The 20,590-nt window shown below is 41.6% G+C and overlaps 1 protein-coding gene across 8 annotated transcripts in view; it reads left to right on the top strand.

Annotated features, from left to right (window-relative positions):
* Positions 1-20,590, top strand: part of rusc2 (RUN and SH3 domain containing 2) — a 140,139-nt gene that overhangs the window by 44,697 nt on the left and 74,852 nt on the right. For 7 of the 8 annotated variants that reach the window (XM_072571655.1, XM_072571649.1, XM_072571652.1 and 4 more), the window contains one exon: positions 17,507-19,528. In XM_072571655.1, coding sequence (XP_072427756.1) covers positions 17,587-19,528 — 1,942 coding nt within the window. In that variant the 5' untranslated portion in view covers positions 17,507-17,586. Of the gene's footprint in view, positions 1-10,674; positions 10,815-17,506; positions 19,529-20,590 lie in introns of all 8 variants that reach the window. The other variant, XM_072571653.1, reaches the window with a different exon arrangement.

The following is a 20,590-nucleotide window of genomic DNA, read 5'->3' as shown; positions in this document are numbered from 1 at the left end:
CTTCCTCCATACATTGATGAATGCATTGGTGTCACCTCGTGCTCCCGCGAGGAGGTTGAGAAATTCATCAACTTCAACACATTCCACCCTGACCTTAAATTTACCTGGACTATCTCTGACACCTCCCTCCCCTTCCTGGACCTCTCCATCTCCATTAATGACGACCGACTTGACACTGACATTTTTTACAAAGCTACCGACTCCCACAGCTACCTGGATTACACCTCTTCCCACCCTACCTCTTGCAAAAATGCCATCCTATATTCCCAATTCCTCTACCTCCGCCGTATCTGCTCCCAGGAGGACCAGTTCCACCACAGAACACCCCAGATGGCCTCCTTCTTTAGAGACCGCAATTTCCCTTCCCACGTAGTTAAAGATGCCCTCCAACGCATCTCATCCACATCCCGCACCTCCGCCCTCAGACCCCACCCCTCCAACCGTAACAAGGACAGAGCGCCCCTAGTGCTCACCTTCCACCCTACCAACCTTTGCATAAACCAAATCATCCGCCGACATTTCCGCCACCTCCAAAAAGACCTTGCCACCAGGGATATATTTCCCTCCCCACCCCTTTCTGCCTTCCGCAAAGACCGTTCCCACCGTGACTACCTGCTCAGGTCCACACCCCCCCTACAACCTACCCTCCCATCCTGGCACTTTCCCCTGCCACCGCAGGAACTGTAAAACCTGCGCCCACACCTCCTCCCTCACCTCTATCCAAGGCCGTAAAGGAGCCTTCCACATCCATGAAAGTTTTACTTGCACATCGACTAATATCATTTATTGTATCCGTTGCTCCCAATGCGGTCTCCTCTACATTGGGGAGACTGGGCGCCTCCTAGCAGAGCGCTTTAGGGAACATCTCCGGGACACCCGCACCAATCAACCACACCGGCCCATGGCCCAACATTTCAACTCCCCTCCCACTCTGCCGAGGACATGGAGGTCCTGGGCCTCCTTCACTGCCGCTCCCTCACCACCAGATGCCTGGAGGAAGAACGCCTCATCTTCCGCCTCGGAACACTTCAACCCCCTGGCATCAATGTGGACTTCAACAGTTTCCTCTATTCCCCTTCCCCACCTCACCCTCGTTCCAAACTTCCAGCTCATTACTGTCCCCATGACTTGTCCGGACTTGTCCTACCTGCCTATCTCCTTTTCCACCTATCCACTCCACCCTCCCCTCCCTGACCCATCACCTTCATCCCCTCCCCCACTCACCCATTGTACTCTATGCTACTTTCTCCCCACCCCCACCCTCCTCTAGCTTACTTCTCCACGCTTCAGGCTCACTGCCTTTATTCCTGATGTGGGGCTTTTGCCCAAAACGTCGATTTTGCTGCTCATTAGATGCTGCCTGAACTGCTGTGCTCTTCCAGCACCACTAATCCAGAATCTGGTTTTCAGCATCTGCAGTCATTGTTTTTACCTCTTTACAATTGTCTATCCTATCTACCTTTGCATCATCAGCAAAATTTTTGTCGCATTTTACCAGCCTGAAAGAAACCCATTTATTCTTCCTTCCCTGTTTCCTGTTAGCCAGCCAATCTTCTATCTATGCCAGTGTGTTAGCCCCTACACCGTAAGTTTTTATTTTACACCATCATGTTTTATGTGGCACTTTTTTTTTAAACTGCCTTCTGGAAATCTAAGTACAATACATCCACTGATTCCCCTTTTATCTACAGCACAAGTGACTACTTCAAGAATCCATAAGTTAGTTAAATTGGAGTTTTCTTTGAAAAAACTGTCTTGGTTCTGCTTGATTAACTTGAACTTATCCAAGTGCTCTGTTACAACATCCTTTGTAACAGCTACTACCACTTTTCCTAAGACAGAGGTCAAGCTAACTGGCTGTAGTTTCCTGCTTTTCTGCTTCTCTCGTTTTTTTTGAATAAATTAGTTATATTTGATACTTTCCAATTTAAAAGTTCCCTCTGCAACTAACAACTATTTGAAAATTCAAACCAATGCATCAATTATCTCTCCATCTATTTGTAAGACTCTGAGTTAAAATTCATCAGGACCAATGGTTCTACGACCTGGGAACTTGTCAATTTGCCATTCGAGTAATTTACTCAGTACTACTTTCCTGATAATTGTAATTTTCTTCTGTCCTTCCCTGTTTTTCAGTTCATGATTTACAGCTATTTCTGGAGTGCTACTTGTAGCTTCTCTCTCATGAATACTGATGCAAAATATCTGTCAAATTTTTCTGTTATCTCTTTATCCTCCATTGCTAATGCTCCCTTGGACTCATTTTCTTTTTTAAATATCCAAAGAAACATTTCCTGTCTGTTTTTATATTTCTGGCTAACTTTCTGTAAAACTCTTCCTCTTATATTCCCAGTAGTATTTTAATAATATTTTTGTTTTTTTATATACTCTGTCCAATCTTCTGATCTGCGACCTACCGTTCAGAATTATATGTCTTTGTTTCTTATAGTTTGATACTTTCTTTGACTTTTCTAGTTAACCAAGAGTGGTAGGTCTATCCCTTTGAATTTTTCTTATTTGTTGGACTGTGTCTATTGAGTACTGCCTGGACTATGTCCTTAAATGTTTGTCACTGCATTTGTCTTGACCTATCCCTTAACCTTGACTGCCAGTTGACTTTCACAAGTAATTAATCCAATCCTGTTAGTCAAAACCATGTTTAGTATAGCCACACTCTGGTACTTTAGCATGCTCCTCTAAGAAATTGTACCGAAAATATTCAATGAATTCAATGAATTAGACTACTTTTTCCATAAGATTTTTCCAGCTATGTGTAGGTTAAAATCCCCCATGATAATTTGTTAACCCTTTTGTAAAGTGCCCTTCATTTCTTCCTTGATACCCTCTGCCCAGCCATGCATGTTCTATTAGGAGGACTGTACACAGCTCCCACAAGTGACCTCTTGCCTTTGTCATTCCCCAGATTGCCTCTATATCTTAGCCATACATCACTATTGTGCTAATATCATCTTTAATTAATAAAGTCAGTCGACCACCCTATCCTTGCTTCCCACCTTTCCTGAGTGTCAGAGACTCTTTAGCATTCAGGTCCCAATCCAAGTCATCCTGCAGCCCTGTCTGTTTTGACCACTAATTATGTACTTCAGTTTCTAGTTTATCTATTTTGTTTTGAAACAATGTGTTCAAATACGTTGCTTTATTATTTTGATAACCTTTAGTCTTATTTGTTGGTTTACTGTTAGATCAGCATTCTCTGTGCGCCTTCCTATCATTTGTATTTTACAAAGTGTTCTACATCTTTAAATCTGTTGTTTGTGAATAATCTGGATTTTTCAAATTTAATGTCACTTCTTTTGCATAATGAACTTTTGATTGATTATTAGAATGAAATCTGCTGCATTGCATGTTTGTGTTTCAGTGAAGGACTACCTTGTTAAAATTGGGGGAAAAAACATGATTTATCGAGCCAGGTTTCAGACTTATCCAGGAATAACATAAATTGGAAGCTTTCATCAGGATTTTTAATTTGCTGAATTTAAGGGGGGTTGTCTTTTTACATTAAAGAATATGTGGCGGTTCTTACCGTAAAACAGCTTTGCTGTGGTTGAGTTTATTTCATGGTACTTGAAGATGGCTTTTGAATGTAATTTCAAGTTTTCTGGAAGATACAACAATGAACTATTTTGAGAGTTTAAGTAAAGCTAAATTGAGAGTATTAGGAGATAAATTGAATATAGAAGTAAAATCACAATATAGTAAGAATGAGACGCGTCAAGTGATTGATCCAACATTTTAGAACTGAAGGAGAGGAAACTTGAAATGGAAGGTTTTGCAGTTAGAATCATCTAAAATATAGTTAGAAATGGGTAAAATTGACTTAAAGAAAATGAAATTAAAAGACTAATTAGAGGAAAGAGGGAAAGTGAGGAGAAAGATAAACAGTGGAAAAGATTTAAAAGAGCTTGATTTCTAAGGAGAAAGGAAAATTAGAGAACATGAGTTGATGAGAGAAAAGTTGAGAATAAAGGAAAAATATTCTTGATTACCAAGAAGATAGAAGAATGCAGGAGTGTGGAGTTGAAGTTAAATCAGCTCAACTGTGAACTTGCAGAATGGTGAAGCAAGCTTGAAGGGGTGAGTGTCCTACTCTTGTTGTTTGTTCATGTGTTTGTAAAATAGGGCTAATAACTCAGAGGATGTGTCTGATTCCAGTGAACGATTTTCATTTAATTAAAAATCTACACTTAATGACTAACTTTACTGAAGATGGAGTTGGAAGATATTTTACCCTTTCTTTGTGAAGGTAGCTGGACAGATAAAGTGGTTAAAAGAGGTTTTGGCCACAAAGTTACAGACTGTTTTGACAGATACAGCCATGACTCTTGTTTTTCTGATAAACTAGCATCCAATCTGCAGAGTACAAAACTGTCAGAAGCAATATTTATTGCTTATAAGCTTGTGCCTGAAGCTTATCAGTTAAAATTTAGGACTACAAGAAAGAAACTGAATCAGACATTTAGGAGAAAGTGAGAACTGCAGATGCTGGAGATCAGAGTTGGAAGTGTGGTACTGGAAAAGCACGGCAAGTCAGGCAGTATCAAATTGGGGGGGAATCGATGTTCCTGATGAAGGGCTTATGCCCGAAATGTCGATTCTCCTGCTCCTTGGATGCTGCCTGACCTGCTGTGCTTTTCCAGCACTACACTCTCGACTCTGAATCAGACATTTATAGAATTTGCAAGGCGGAAAGAAATGATGTGGGATGTGTGGTCAGCATCTCTCAAGCTAGACAAATATTTTGAGAATACAGAAGGAAGTATGATGATAGAAACATTCAAAGACAGTATTTGTAAAAACAAAATTGAAAACCTATCAACATAAGCCTCAAGATTTCAGGATTGGCGAAACAGCAGTTTGGCAGATGCCTATGATATCTTGCACCAAAAAGTTCAGGTGGAGAAATGGTCATATGTCTATCCACAAGGAAATTGGAGGAAAAGAAACATCTGTAGATGATAAAGGTTTGAGAACAGGCAAAGGTCACCAAATTAATAAAGGTGAAATTTTAGAATTAATGTTGTTACATGATGAAAGTAACATGCTTGCATTGCAATAAGAGTGGACTTGTCAATGTCACTTGCTCAAAGTTAAATGGGAGACTGATTGCCATGACAGGGATGTCTAAGGACGGAATGGGACTATTTGGCGCCGATCATTTGGCCCCGCTGTTTTGGCTCTAAACTGTTTTGGCGCTCATTACTTTGGCGCTGAGCTGTCAATTCAGAATTCAGAATTTTAAAAAAGTCTTGTAGACCCTGTAAGAAATTTGTTTTTATTGCATTGTAAGAAATAAATCTAATTTTTTTAAATTCATTATTTTTAACCTATTCATTATAAATTCAAATTTCTACATTTCCCTACATTTATCAAACACCTATAGATAACCATCATATGAAAGTTTTGGTTTATCTCTCTTGTTTAGAATGTTTTCAGCCATTTCTGGTATGGGCTGTATAAGAAAATAGAAAGAAAATTGTATTATAGTTTTCCAATGTGAAGACAGAAGGGCTTAAGTATCATCAAGGCAGTAGATGACTATTAACAATTGTTAAATGAGAAAATGATTACAAAACGACATTTGAATCTACAGCGGGTCATTAGAGCTTTGACTATCAATTCTTGCTAGTTGAGAAAATTACATCGGGTTGTTAGTCATCCTCTCTTCTTTAACCAAACAAGACTTTTTTAAAATTCTGAATTGGCGCCAAAACAGCTCAGCGCCAAAGTAATGAGCGCCAAAACAGTTTAGAGCCAAAACGGCAGGGCCAAATGATTGCCGCCAAAAGTGGGGGGGGGGGGGGGGGGGGCGCCAAAACATACCCGACCTGTCTAAGGAATCTTCAGGAAAGGATGTAGTTTGAAAGCTGTAGCTGGAGTACAAAGAGAATATGCTTCCTTAGAATGTAGTAAGAGAGGAGATGGTTCAGGGCTTATGAAATTTTACTTTCGAAATACTGACAGGGAAAATCAGATCACTGGAGTTGCCAGTGTTTTATCTTTTAAAAGTGGAGGTATTATCTAATGCTTCAGATGAAGGAGGTAAGCCTATAAAATTATCAAGAAACACTTGAGCAAGTCACTGATGCTGGCAGATAATTCTACTTATCTTCCAAAAGAGGTAATGAAGAAGAAGATATTAATTGGAGATGTACATAGATACTTAAAACCTGCCTCATTATGCATAGCTGGTGTAAAGGGTGACATGGTAAATGGAGAAGCTGTTGTACGAGTATTGAAACAAATTCTGATAGAAGGAATTGACCTGGTTTCACTGTCATTGGGTCAAAATCTTGCAATTACCACCATAATGGCATTGTGGGTCAACCCACAGCAGGTTGACTGCAACGGTTTCAGAAGGCAGTTCACCAACTTTTCAAGGGCAACTAGGGATGGGCAATAAATGCTGGCCAGCCAGCGATGCCCACATCCCACAAAATGAAAAAGTAAAATGACTGTTAAAATATTTCTGTCTCTAAGGATAGAGGTAGATGATACTGAAATGTGACCAGTGAAACAATCTGGACTATGCTGTGGGTAGATCTTGGGGCCCAAAGAATTAGGTGGGAAAAAGAGGAGTCTGTGAAACAGGAGATGACTTAAATTTTCAAAGCTTGACTGAATTTCTATCTACAAAAGGTGAAAGGCTGATATGATTAGCACATCTTCTTTGATAGAAAATACTGATTAGCTCTGGATATCCAGTTACCCCGCTGCCACAAGCCTTAAAGCTTGTCTTTTTAATATTACTTGCCCTGACCCATTATGTGTTATTCTGGCCCTGTTTAATCCTGGGTCTTGATTTCAGAAAAGGTGTACCTAGAGTCATACTCTGAGCCTCCAGCCCCTTGGTCCAACTCATCTATGCTGACCAGATATCATAAATTAATATTGTCCCATTTGCCAGCATTTGGCCCATATCCCTCTAAACCCTTTTTACGTACCTACCCAGATGCCTTTTAAATGTTTAATTGTACCAGTTTCCACTATTTGCTCTGACAGCCCATTCCATACACGCAGCACCCTCTGTCTGAAAAAGCTGTCCCTTTGGACCCTTTTAAATTTTTCCCCTCTTACCTTAAACCTGTGCCCTCTGGCTTTGGACTTCCCCATGCTGGGGAAAAGACCTTGGCTATTCACCCTGTCCATGCCCCTCATGATTTTATAAACCTCTATAGGGTCACCCCTCAGATTTTGATGCTCCAGGGATTATAGCCCAGTCTATTCAGCCTCTCCCTATAACTCAAACCTTCCAACCCTGGCAACATCCTTTTAAATCCTTTCTGCACCCTTTCAAGTTTCACAGCATCCTTCCTATAGCAGGGAGACCGGAAGTGCACACAGTATTCCAATTGTGGCCTAACCAATGTTGTGTACAGCTGCAACATGACCTCCCAACTCAATGCACTGACCAGTAAAGGCAAACATACCAAACACCTTCTCCACTATCCTCCATTGGCACTCCACTTTCAAGGAACTATGAACATGCATTAGAAGGTCTCTTTGCTCGGCAACACTCCCCAGGACTTTACCATTAAGTGTATAAGTCGTGCCTTGATTTGCCTTTCCAAAATGTCGCAACTCACGTTTATTTAAATTAAACTCCATCTGCCACTCCACAGCCCATTGGCCCATCTGATCAAGAACCCATTGTACTCTGAGGTAACCTTCTTCACTATCCACTACACCTCCAATTTTGGTATCATCTGCAAACTTACTAACTAAACCGCTTATGTTCACATCCAAATTATTTACATAAATGACAAAAAGCAGTGGACTCAGCGCCGATCCTTGTGGGACATTGCTGGTTACAGTCCTCCAGTTTGAAAAGCAACCCTTCACCACCGCCGTCTGTCTTGTACTTTTTGAGCCAGTTCTGTATCCAAATAGCAAGTTCTGTGTATGTATGTGTGTGAACGTGTACACACATGTCCAGGTGAGTCTATAAATACATATATCAATGGTTGCAAGAGCAGGTCAAATGTGAGTAACCCATCTCCTGACTCCCTAAAGCCTGTCCAGCATCTGCAAGGCACATGTCAGTAGTGTGATGGAATACCCCTACTTGCCTGGATAAGTGCACTCCAACAACACTTGGAACTTGACACCATCCAGAACAAAGCAGCCTGCTTGATTGACACCACATCCACAAGCATCCATTCCCTCCACTACCAAAATTCAGTAGCAGTGTGCACTTTCTGCTAGATGCACTGCAGAAATTCATCAAAAGATCCTGCGACAGCGCCTTCTAAACTCTTTCTTTCCATTTTTGTCTAGAAGGACAAGGGCAGTAGGTGGGAACACCACCATCTGCAAGTACCTCTGCAACCCACTCACCATTCTGACTTATAAATATATTGCTGTTCTTTCACTGTTGCAGGATCAAAATCCTGGAATTCCCTCACTAATGGCGTTGTGGTCTACCTACAGGATGTAGACTGTATTGGTCAAGGAGGCAGCTTACCACCATCTTAAGGGCAATTAGGGATGGGCAATAAATGCTGGCTAGCCAATGATGCCCACATCCTATAGAGAACAGAAGAAAAAAAGTCTACTAATTCTCCAGTAAATTAATTGAAGGACTATGTAACTGCTGTTTGCATCAATAATTTGATGTTATCAGCCAAATTTGGGAAGAACATTTACGCTATTTGATTGAGCTCTTTGGCTACAAAATACCAGTTTATTTATAAATTTGACTGAGAGTGAATCCACCAAGGCAAAGGTGATTTATTTAGGCAATGTTGTGGGACAAGATGAAGTATACCTCGAGCAGTTGAAACTAAGGGCTATTTTGGATTATTCTTTGCCTAGGAAAACTGTGAAATTTTACTCTTTGTTGGTTTGAGTGGATTCTATCACAGACTTGAGCACTGTTCTTGCTCAACTTTAATGGTTGTTGAAGGAAGGCAGAGAATTTGAATGAAGGCAAGAACATCAAAGTGGTTTAGAAAATTTGAAAGCTGTGCTGATAGCTGTAGCGGTTTTAGCTGTTCAAACTAGCTGTAGTGACAGGAGGGGGTTGTTTTACTGCTAGATGCTTGAGATTGGAATTGAATATTTTGGTCACTATTTTTCAACAAACTGATCACATTTCAGCTAAAATATTTTAGAGTGGAAAAGGAGACTTCTGATGGTCCTACATCATTTTCAGAATTACGTACTAACGAGGAAGGAACTTATTCATACAGGCCACAATCTTTTAATTTTCTTGGAAAAGGTTTGGAGCAAGAACTTAGGGTTGTTTTAGTGGAAATTAATTCTCCAGCCATATCATTTGAAAATAGTTCATGTGCCTGGAAAAGAAAATATCACAGTGGAAGCTTTATTGAGAGCACATTTGAAAGAGAATAAATGGTGTTGAGACCATGATCTAATGTAAAATATGATTACTGAGTAATTAATTGTGTGTATAATGCCAATATGTTGCTATTATCATTTTGTTAGTACCTAGCTGAGTTTGAATTTGAATTGGTGGCATATGGGTTTTAGTCTTTGTGTCTGAAGAAGTTAATGATTAACTTGTGGGTATTTCTGTGGCCATGGTCGATGTTTATTAAAAAAACAGTGTGACTTCCTGGCATGTTGTGGAATTTTTTTCCATAAGAGACTATTTAACAAGAAGACACAGTAATCAGTCATGCATTAGGCTTTTAGTTTTGAAGGTCACAGATTGATTTGGAAATTACTGGGGGGGAAAAAAATCTTTTTAGTTTCACTTTGGCAGAAGTCTTGGCTGAATTTGGATATGTAAAACAGTTGTTCCTGAGAAAGGGAAGTAGTTTCGAGCTATGAAATAACAGTTCTTAGTCGAAGGAAGCTAGTTTGAAAGTTCTAGACCAGTGGTTTCGAACCTATTATACTACGGTGCTGCAAGACCCCTTAAGGTCCATGTTTAATGCAAAGTATTTAGGGTATACCTGAGCCCAATTCTGCAGCATTTGTATCAGATTTGCTATTTTATTTCTTTTGAGTTTATTTATGTAAGTGAAAATCTGTATATGCTGCATCTTTGAAATAATATTCAGTAGGCTATTTTTGTGATGTTTAGAGATGTTTTGTTAGACATTCTTTTGATTTTCCAAAATCGATAATTAAATTTTGTGCAATTTTTCTTCCATCCTCAAGCTAAGTTTTTTTTTTAAAAAGTACCTCCAAGTACAGTATTTCAGGTGGACATGGTGCACTATGAAGTAAGGAATGCTGGGAAATTAGCAAACTCCAGCCCATTCTATGGACCTAGAAATATAATATCTACCCATCAGTGACACATACATGTGCTGGGTGTGAGGTGACTTTGTCTGTTCTGAATATCTGGAACATGGCAATACCTGGAGTTCAATAGACAACTGGGAAAGGATACAGGCCAACATATTCCCTTTAAGGTGAAATATATAGCTGCAACAAACTCAGAGAACCTCAGATGTTCAGGAACATTCAGGACTATGTAAGAAGGAAAAGAGAAACATTCAGCAGGCAAAAAGGGAACAAATCAATGAGGCCGTGGTACGTTAATAAAACATGTAGGGAGTAATTAAGAAAGCAATTAGGAGACCAGAGGGCACATGAAAAAACACTGGTGGGTAAACTCTATCATGGGCATTTTGGCTGCAGGACGATTTTCCTTAAATGCTGCTCACATCATTGTTATCCCAGGAGTCCTCTCGGCTTGGCATGGTGTCCTCTTGGCCTGGCATGGCGATCTCCCAGCGGCCCAGCATGGCGTTATGGTCTTCCGGATGTACATGGCATTCTTTTGGACTGACATGGCCTCATTGTGGACTTCCAGTCTTGAGGTGATTCCAGAGCAATTTCCCCACCTTATGAACACTGAGGTGAAGCCCTTCATGGTCTGGAGTTGAGGCCTAGTGCAGACTGGAGGCTAGGTGCCAGCATGGACTGGGTTGAAAGATCTGTTGTTCTGAACTTTTTTCTCTTTCTCCATTTTATAATTTTTATTACCAAAATCTGCAATCTTCTTACTTCTCTATTTTTCTAAGAACTGCAAATGAAGAAGCTCTACCTCGGGACCTTTGAATCTAAAATGGTGCCGTAAGCGGTAATTTGTACACTTTGTACTCATTTGAGTACATGTGACAATAAAGCTGATTCAATTCGATTCAATTCAGATATGAAATTGAACAGCCTGAAAAAGATGAACTAGTCATAGAGTTGTAGAGTTATACAATATGGAAACAGACTTGTCCATGCTGGCCAGATAGCCTAAACTGATCTAGTTCCATTTGCCAGCATTTGGCCCATAACCCTCTAAACCCTTCCAATTCATGTACCCACCCAGATGCCTTTTAAATGTTATAATTGTACCTGCCTCCATCACCTCCTCTGGAAGCTCATTCCATACATAAATCTTTCCCTTCTCACCTTAAGCCTATGACGTCTAATTTTGGACTCCCCTACCCTAGGGAAAAGATCTTGGCTATTAACTATCCATACCCTTCATAACTTTATAAACCTATATAAGGTTTCCCTTCAGCTTCCGATGCTCGAGGTGAAAAACTCCAGCATATTCAGCCTCTCCCTATAGCTCACATCCTCCCGTCTGCCAACAAATCTTTGAAGTTTAACAACAGTTTTCTTGTACCAGGGAGCCATCAAGCCTGACGAACATTGATTATGACTAGAGATAATCTATAATTAGTGTCAAATTTTATTTTGATCACAAAATGAAAGGGCGGCATAGTGGCTCAGTGGTTAGCACTGCTGCCTCACAGTGCCAGGGACCCGAGTTTGATTCCAATCTTTGGCAACTGTTTGTGTGGAGTTTGCACATTCTCCCCGTGTTTGCATGGGCTTCCTCCGGGTGCTCCGGTTCCCTCCCACAATCCAAAGACGTGCAGGTTAGGTGAATTGGCCATGCTAAACTGCCCATAATGTTCAGGGATGTGTAGGTTAGGTGCAATAGTTAAGGGTACATGTAGAGCAATAGGGAAATGGGTCTGGGTGGGTTATTCTTCGGAGGGTCGGTGTGGACTTGTTGGGCCAAAATAACCTGTTTCCATACTGTAGGGATTCTAGTACTAGTTCTAGTACTAAAATTTGGGTATTACTGGTAAGGCTAGAATTTATTGCCAATCTCTAACTACTCTTGAGATTCAAAGTTTGCGAGAAGATTTGTAGCTCGGGTGCTCATTGTTGTGGTTCTGTTCGCCGAGCTGGGAATTTGTGTTGCAGACGTTTCGTCCCCTGTCTAGGTGACATCCTCAGTGCTTGGGAGCCTCCTGTGAAGCGCTTCTGTGATCTTTCCTCCAGCATTTGTAGTGGTTTGAATCTGCCGCTTCCGGTTGTCAGTGCCAGCTGTCCCCTGCAGTGGCCGGTATATTGGGTCCAGGTCGATGTGCTTATTGATTGAATCTGTGGATGAGTGCCATGCCTCTAGGAATTCTCTGGCTGTTCTCTGTTTGGCTTGTGACAAGCCAAACAGAGAACAGCCAGAGAATTCCTAGAGGCATGGCACTCATCCACAGATTCAATCAATAAGCACATCGACCTGGACCCAATATACCGGCCACTGCAGGGGACAGCTGGCACTGACAACCGGAAGCGGCAGATTCAAACCACTACAAATGCTGGAGGAAAGATCACAGAAGCGCTTCACAGGAGGCTCCCAAGCACTGAGGATGTCACCTAGACAGGGGACGAAACGTCTGCAACTCAAATTCCCAGCTCGGTGAAGAGAACCACAACAACTCTTGATGTTGTATTCTGGACAATTTCAGAGGGTAGCTCAGAGTTAACCTCATTGCTGTGGGTCTGGTGTCACATTTTGGTGCAACATCGGAAGGGCTTTCCTTTGTTAAAGGAGGAGATTTCACCCTTTCTTGTTCTAAGACCTCTCACCAGTGTTATAAAAATTCCAAAGCCCTGTGACGTGACAGTATTTACTATGGAATGTTCAGTTACACAACTGCAATACATGTATTATTTCTGTTTTACTTTCAAATGTGAAATGTATTGTTGTTATTATGCAATGGTTCTGTTAAGATTTGGAGCCTTGTTCAACAAACACCAGTGAATATCATGTTCAGTGTGTTTATTGAGCTCAGTTATGCCCAAGCTAGATTGTTACAGACCTTAGTGGTTTGTCACTATGAGGTTATTAGATGATCTGTGTGATTGGTAGTTTGTCACTGGGGCGATGAGAGGATTGATGTAGTGCCTGCTTTCAATTGTTCATTGTGAACTCAGCTCTTGAGAGTGAATGCTAATTCCTTCTCAAAACAGTACATAACCAATGATCATAACCCACAAACTAAGCAGCAATTTCTGGTTTCTCGCATACAGTGGGGAGTCTGGAACTAAAGTGTTACCTGCCACTCATCAATCAGTAACTTGAGATTGGAAGATAAAACATTGTGCCCTGACTACTTTGACATTTGGATATCAACAGTGAAATGATTTGAAAGACTGGGTCTTGGTAAAAGAGTCAGTTGCTGGAGGATACCTGGGATCTGCTGACATTTGGTTGAGGATCCCTACTCTTTTGCTATTAGTAAACCAGCAGGGTTCTCTTCATGATGAACTAGCAGTTTTGTGATCATCATTAATTACGTTTAACTTTTTGTTCCAAATTTGCCCAATTGTATTCGAATTTAGAACATAGAACATAGAACAATACAGCGCAGTACAGGCCCTTCGGCCCTCGATGTTGCGCCGATCAAAGCCCACCTAACCTACACTAACCCACTATCCTCCATATACCTATCCAATGCCCGCTTAAATACCCATAAAGAGGGAGAGTCCACTACTGCTACTGGCAGGGCATTCCATGATCTTACGACTCGCTGAGTGAAGAACCTACCCCTAACATCAGTCCTATATCTACCCCCCCTTAATTTAAAGCTATGCCCCCTTGTAATAGCTGACTCCATACGCGGAAAAAGGTTCTCACTGTCAACCCTATCTAACCCCCTAATCATCTTGTACACCTCTATCAAATCACCCCTAAACCTTCTTTTCTCCAAAGAAAACAACCCCAAGTGCCTCAGCCTTTCCTCATAGGATCTTCCTACCATACCAGGCAACATCCTGGTAAACTTCCTCTGCACCCGTTCCAGTGCCTCCACATCCTTCCTATAGTATGGCGACCAAAACTGCACACAATATTCCAGAAGCGGCCGCACCAGAGTCTTATACAACTGCAGCATGACCTCAGGACTCCGGAACTCAATTCCTCTACCAATAAAAGCCAGTACGCCATATGCCTTCTTCACTGCACTATTTACCTGGGTGGCAACTTTCAGAGATCTGTGTACATGGACACCAAGATCCCTCTGCTCTTCCACACTACCAAGTAGTCTACCATTAGCCCAGTAATCCAACTTTTTATTACTCTTACCAAAGTGAATCACTTCACACTTAGCTACATTGAACTCCATTTGCCACCTTTCTGCCCAGCTCTGCAGCTTCTCTATATCCCGCTGTAACCTGCCATATCCTTCCTCACTGTCTACAACTCCTCCGACTTTCGTATCATCCGCAAACTTGCTCACCCAACCTTCTAACCCTTCCTCCAGGTCATTTATAAAAATGACAAACAGCAATGGTCCCAAAACAGATCCTTGCGGAACACCACTAGTGACGGCACTCCAAGATGAATCTTTGCCATCAACTACTACCCTCTGTCTTCTTCCAGAGAGCCAATTCCTAATCCAAACCTCCAACTCACCCTCAATGCCATATCTCTGTATTTTCTGCAGTAGCCTACCATGGGGGACCTTATCAAACGCCTTACTAAAATCCATATATACTACATCTACCGCTTTCCCCTCATCTACCTCCTTCGTCACCTTCTCAAAGAATTCAATAAGGTTTGTGAGGCACGACCTGCCCTTCACAAAACCATGCTGACTATCCTTGATCACATCATTCTTATCCAGATGTGCATAAATCCTATCCCTTATAATTCTCTCTAAGACTTTGCCCACAACAGAAGTGAGACTCACTGGCCTATAGTTACTAGGATTATCCCTACTCCCCTTCTTGAACAAGGGAACCACGTTTGCTAGCCTCCAGTCCTCTGGCACTACTCCTGTAGACAAAGAGGACACAAAAATCAAGGCCAATGGCTCTGCAATCTCCTCCCTTGCTTCCCAGAGAATCCTAGGATAAATGCAATCAGGCCCAGGGGACTTATCTATTTTCACCCTTGCCAGAATTTCCAACACCTCTTCTCTACATATCTCAAAGCCATCCATTCTACTTATTCGTGCCTCAGTATTCATATCGACAACAATGTCCTGTTCCTGAGTGAATACTGACGAAAAGTATTCATTCAGCGCCTCCCCAATCTCTTCAGCCTCCACACGCAACTTCCCATTACTATCCTTGATTGGACCTATTCCTTCCCTAGTCATTCTTTTATTCCTAACATACCTATAGAAAGCCTTAGGGTTTTCCCTAATCCTACCAACTAAGGACCTTTCATGTCCCCTCCTTGCTGCTCTTAGCTCTCTCTTCAGGTCCTTCCGGGCTACCTTATAACTCTCAATCGCCCCTATTGAACCTTCACGCCTCATCTTTACAAAGGCCGCCCTCTTCCATTTAACAAGGGATTCCAACTCCTTATTAAACCACGGCTCCTTCACACGACCCTTTCCTCCCTGCCTGATAGGTACGTACTTATCAAGGACACTCAATAGTTGCTCCTTGAACAAGTTCCACATATCAATTACGCTCTTGCCTTGGAATCTACTTTTCCAATCCACACATCCTAAGTCATGCCTCAACGCATCATAATTTCCCTGCCCCCAGCTATAACTCTTGCCCTGTAGTACACACTTATCCCTCCCCATCACGAGACTAAAAATCACCGAATTGTGGTCACTGTCCCCAAAGTGCTCACCTACCTCTAGTTCTAATACCTGGCCTGGTTCGTTACCCAGAACCAAATCCAGTATGGCCTCACCTCTTGTTGGCTTATCTACATATTGTGTCAGGAAACTCTCCTGCACACATTGCACAAACACTGACCCATCTAACGAACTTGAGCTATAGCTTTCCCAATCAATATCAGGAAAGTTAAAGTCTCCCATAACAATCACCCTATTACTGTCACTCTTCTCCTGAATCATCTTCGCAATCCTTTCTTCAACGATTCTAGGACTATTAGGAGGCCTGTAAAAGACTCCTAACAGGGTGACCTCACCTCTCCTATTCCTAACCTCAACCCAAACTACCTCAGATGGCAAATCTTCATCCATCTTCCTTTCCACCGCTGTAATACTATCTTTGACAAGCAAAGCCACACCCCCCCCTCTTTTACCCCCACCTCTGACCCTACTAAAACATTTAAACCCTGGAACCTGCAACAGCCAATCCTGTCCCTGATCTAGCCATGTCTCCGTAATAGCCACAACATCGAAGTCCCAGGTACCAACCCACGCTGCGAGTTCACCTACCTTATTTCGTATACTTCTGGCATTAAAGTATACACACTTCAAGCCACTCTTCTGTTTACAGGCACGATCCTTTAAGATTGATACCATATTCCTACCCTCCCTACACTCCAGGTCCTGCACCCTAAAGTTACAGTCTGGGTTCCCATGCCCCTGCAGAGTTAGTTTAAACCCCCCCCAAGAGCACTAGCAAACCTCCCCCCAAGGATACTGGTGCCCCTCAGGTTCAGGTGCAGACCATCCTGTCTATAGAGGTCCCACCTTCCCCAGAAAGAACCCCAGTTATCCAAATACCGAAATCCCTCCCTCCTGCACCATCCCTGTAGCCACGCATTTAACTCTTCTCTCTCCCTATTCCTCGACTCTCTATCACGTGGCACGGGTAACAAACCAGAGACAACAACTCTGTTCGTTCTAACTCTGAGCTTCCAACCTAGCTCCCTAAAAGCCTGTCTAACATCCTCAGCACTCCTACCTATGTCATTGGTGCCAATATGGACCACGACTTCAGGCTGCTCCCCCTCCCCCTTAAGGACCCGGAAAACACGATCAGTTACAAAGATTCATGAATCTGGACCAATAATACAAGCCTTTGGATTACTAATGCAGCAACATTGCGATTTTGCACTATGCCCCTAATTGTGAAAAAGGCAACCTCTGAATAGAAAGTTTCAGAGCCATGGTCAAAAGTATTCTTCAAACGCATGCCACACTCACTGTATGTTCTGTCTCAAATTAGTCATATACTGCATCTTACAATGATAGTTTCAAAATTAAATTTTTGATTGAATCAATACTAACTCTTACAGCTGTTCCAAAGTCTAAACATTTGCTCCCTGTTTCCACTGGTTATCTTTGGACTTAGCCCTTCAAATGGAGGTCACGTCTTTAGCTTTTATAGTTCTGAACAAGGTGAAATAATTTGCCATAGCTATAATTTAGAGTCCTTATAGAATCCTTAGAATAGGAAGAGAGCAATTTTATGACTTAAGCAGTTACTGGCAAGCCTTTTGTAATAAGTATGATAAAATTCTTTGTTTCTTCTCCCTGTCCCTCACCCCTGTGTTTTCCAGGTTTCTGAGCACAGCATGAGCTGCATGTTGCAGGCGACCAATGTGGCCAAAGGGGATTCTCAACGTTTTGTCCAGTTTGAATGATAACCCGAGACATCATGGATAGCCCACCCAAACTGACAGGGGAAACATTGATTGTGCATCACATTCCCCTTGTTCATTGCCAGGTCCCAGACAGAAAGTGCTGTAGCATGGGCAAAAGACCCAACCCATTCTACCATACCGATTTGGGAATCACAAGAACTACATCACTGCCAGAAAGGGACCTGCTTCAAAAGGACACATTACTATACAGCAGTTTAATTCAGGCTTCTTGTTTACCTCCTGGGGTACCTCATGAAACTGAAGGTAGACTACCAGACTCAAAAGAAACCAACACGAGTGAACTGCACAATTCATTAATTTTGAATGAAAATAATGAGCAGGAAAGCTCCAAAAACAGTTCCTTTCATCCACAGAACAGCAACATTAACAATTCACCATTTGTTCTTCACGAACAGCCATTTCACCTTCATGGTGCTGAAAACAGCACAAAACAATGGAGCTCCAATATTAGACAAGGAATTATTGAAAGTCAAGAGGAACAAACCCATAAATGTGATGCTAAGAAGTCAAATAGAACCATCACATCAAGACCAGCATCAGCTGACCTAATAGAGCTATCGATATGCAACTGTGCTCATGATAGCACATCAACCTTATTCTTTGATTGCAACCAAGGGTTGGAGAACACCCAAGATGGATTGTTCAGTAAACAAGATTTACTAGACAGCAGAAAGTGCAGTTGCTCTAGCTTAGATATCCAGCAAAGCAGAAGTTGTGTTTTTTCAGATCAGTCTGAGATAGATAATCAGCATATGACTTACAACAGTGACTCCTCATGTAACAGCTCAGATGGCGTACTGGTCAACTTTACTGCCATCTACAATAAAATGAAAAACCAGTCAAAGTCTAACCTAAGTTCAGATAACATGTCGCATGATTCTTCATATTGCAGTCACTCAGAAATGGGTGCGTTCTATTTGGACCTTCATTCATCACCTAGTGAGCCAAAGAATTCATGTGATATTCACAATGGTGATAATGCCATGCAAACCTGTCTGTGCCACCAGCAGTGTTCACCAGCTGTTGATGACAACTGTAATTCTTACCACCTACCATGTGAAAACTTGCCCTGTTCTTCTGAAAATTCAGATTATACTGCATGTTTTCAAAGTCAAGCAAGACTAGTTGTTGCCACACAAAATTATTACAAATTAGTAACTTGCGACCTATCTTCTCAGTCAACACCAAGCCCTGCAGGGTCTTCAATAACAAGCTGCTCAGAAGATCACGCAAAGAGTATAAGTCCAAGTCAACCTACAGAGTATTACCTCTTCCGGCAACCAGAAGATAAGAATGACATTGATCAATGTTTTCAAGAGAAACCAGCACCGGAGGCCACTGAAGATCTCATTGAAGGTCAAGTGTATGTGAATGTTGCTTCAAATACTTCTGGCAGGCAAAGATCAAGGAGCTATGATCGTAACTTAGATAAGAGCCCATCCCCTAGGTTGGGCTCATTGGAACGCATGTATAGCTGTCCAGGCAAGCTAAGTGACAGTCATACAGGAACATCCCAGAGATCACCACCAAGGCGTGTAACCTCATTTGCTGAAATTGCTCGAACTAGAAAACGAAGTGGGAACTCGCCACCACTCAAAACCAGCGGAGATTCTTCAATCGAGTTCTCCCCAATATTGGAAAATCAGAAAGAAAATAATGTTTTTGTTTATTTAGATGAAGAGCGCTGCCATAATCTGTCTGGCAGGTCCTCCCCAAAAATGGACTTAACAACGTCCTGCGCTGCACCTTTTATTCATCGTTTCAATAACAAAAATAGTAATGCAAGTCTGCATGATAGAGCTCACTTTGAAGGGTATGGACCTTGTTACAATGGGGAAGATGGCAGGAAACTAGAATCAATTAATCCACTCCATCAACAAATTAAAAAGAATGCATCTTTTGACAGCAATACAGAAGGTAAGATAGTGCCAAACTCTGAGAACAGTCTAAAATAACCATTGCATTATATCACTTTTTACTCGTGGACACTTTGTTGTAATGCCAACTTTCTGGACTTCTATCTTTTTAACATTTTTTCTTAAACTCCCGTGTTTTGGATTTTGTGTGCTCTTCCATTTGACATAAGGGTCAGCACCAAGTACTTGCATGTAAGGTGAAACTGATTAAAACTTCCCTACTTCAACATGTGGATATGGCTTAATTCCAGTATCTCTTGGTGTTTCCATACTTGGCCAGCTTTTGTTTATCTGTACTAACTCTCTTTTGTGACCTTTTCTGTAGGAAACATTATGTCTTTATTCAAGAACTAAATTGAAACTATCTATTCTTTATCCATGTGCAATCCATGGCAGTATTTTCTAGATATGAAATTTGATGTAGTATTACTATGAGTAGTGGTGGCTGTAAAAGTTGTGTTAATGTTCTGAGCAGGTTAATCTCATCTGTTCCTGAAAATCTTCCATCAGTAATCATGCCATGAACATGAAACTAATGACTCTTTATGCACTTTGCTAATAAGAAACAAGCAGTCTAATGCTAATGTAACTAATAACCTAGAGAAAATGAGTTCAAACCCTTACAGTTATGGAATTTTGAAATTCATAAAAGAGAACTGAAAACAGAATGCTGTTATTAGTATGTCGTTTAAAAAAAACGGATTCACTCAGACCTTTTAGGGAAAGAAACCTTCAGTATTATCCAGTCTAGCTGACCTTTGATTCCAAGCTTGCCTTATCTTTTATTCATGCTTGCGATGTGGGTGTTGCTGCTGAGCCAGCATTTATTGTCCATTTCTAGTTGTCCTTGAGAATGTGGTGGTGAGCTGTCATCTTCAACTAATGTAATCCTTTTTTAAAAATATACTCATGAGACATTGAGTGTTGACTAGCCAGCATTTATTGCCCATCCCTAGTTTCCCTGAGCGGTGAGCTCGAGAGTGCGGTGCTGGAAAAGCACTGCAGGTCAGGCAGATTCCGAGAGCAGGAGAATCGACATTTCAGGAAAAGCCCTTCATCATTT

Source organism: Chiloscyllium punctatum, chromosome 1 (genome assembly GCF_047496795.1).
Source record: "Chiloscyllium punctatum isolate Juve2018m chromosome 1, sChiPun1.3, whole genome shotgun sequence".
In the NCBI taxonomy this organism is placed as follows: Eukaryota; Metazoa; Chordata; class Chondrichthyes; order Orectolobiformes; family Hemiscylliidae; genus Chiloscyllium; species Chiloscyllium punctatum.
The sequence above is the reverse complement of the archived record's forward strand: the minus strand, read 5'-3'. Positions and strand labels throughout refer to the sequence as shown.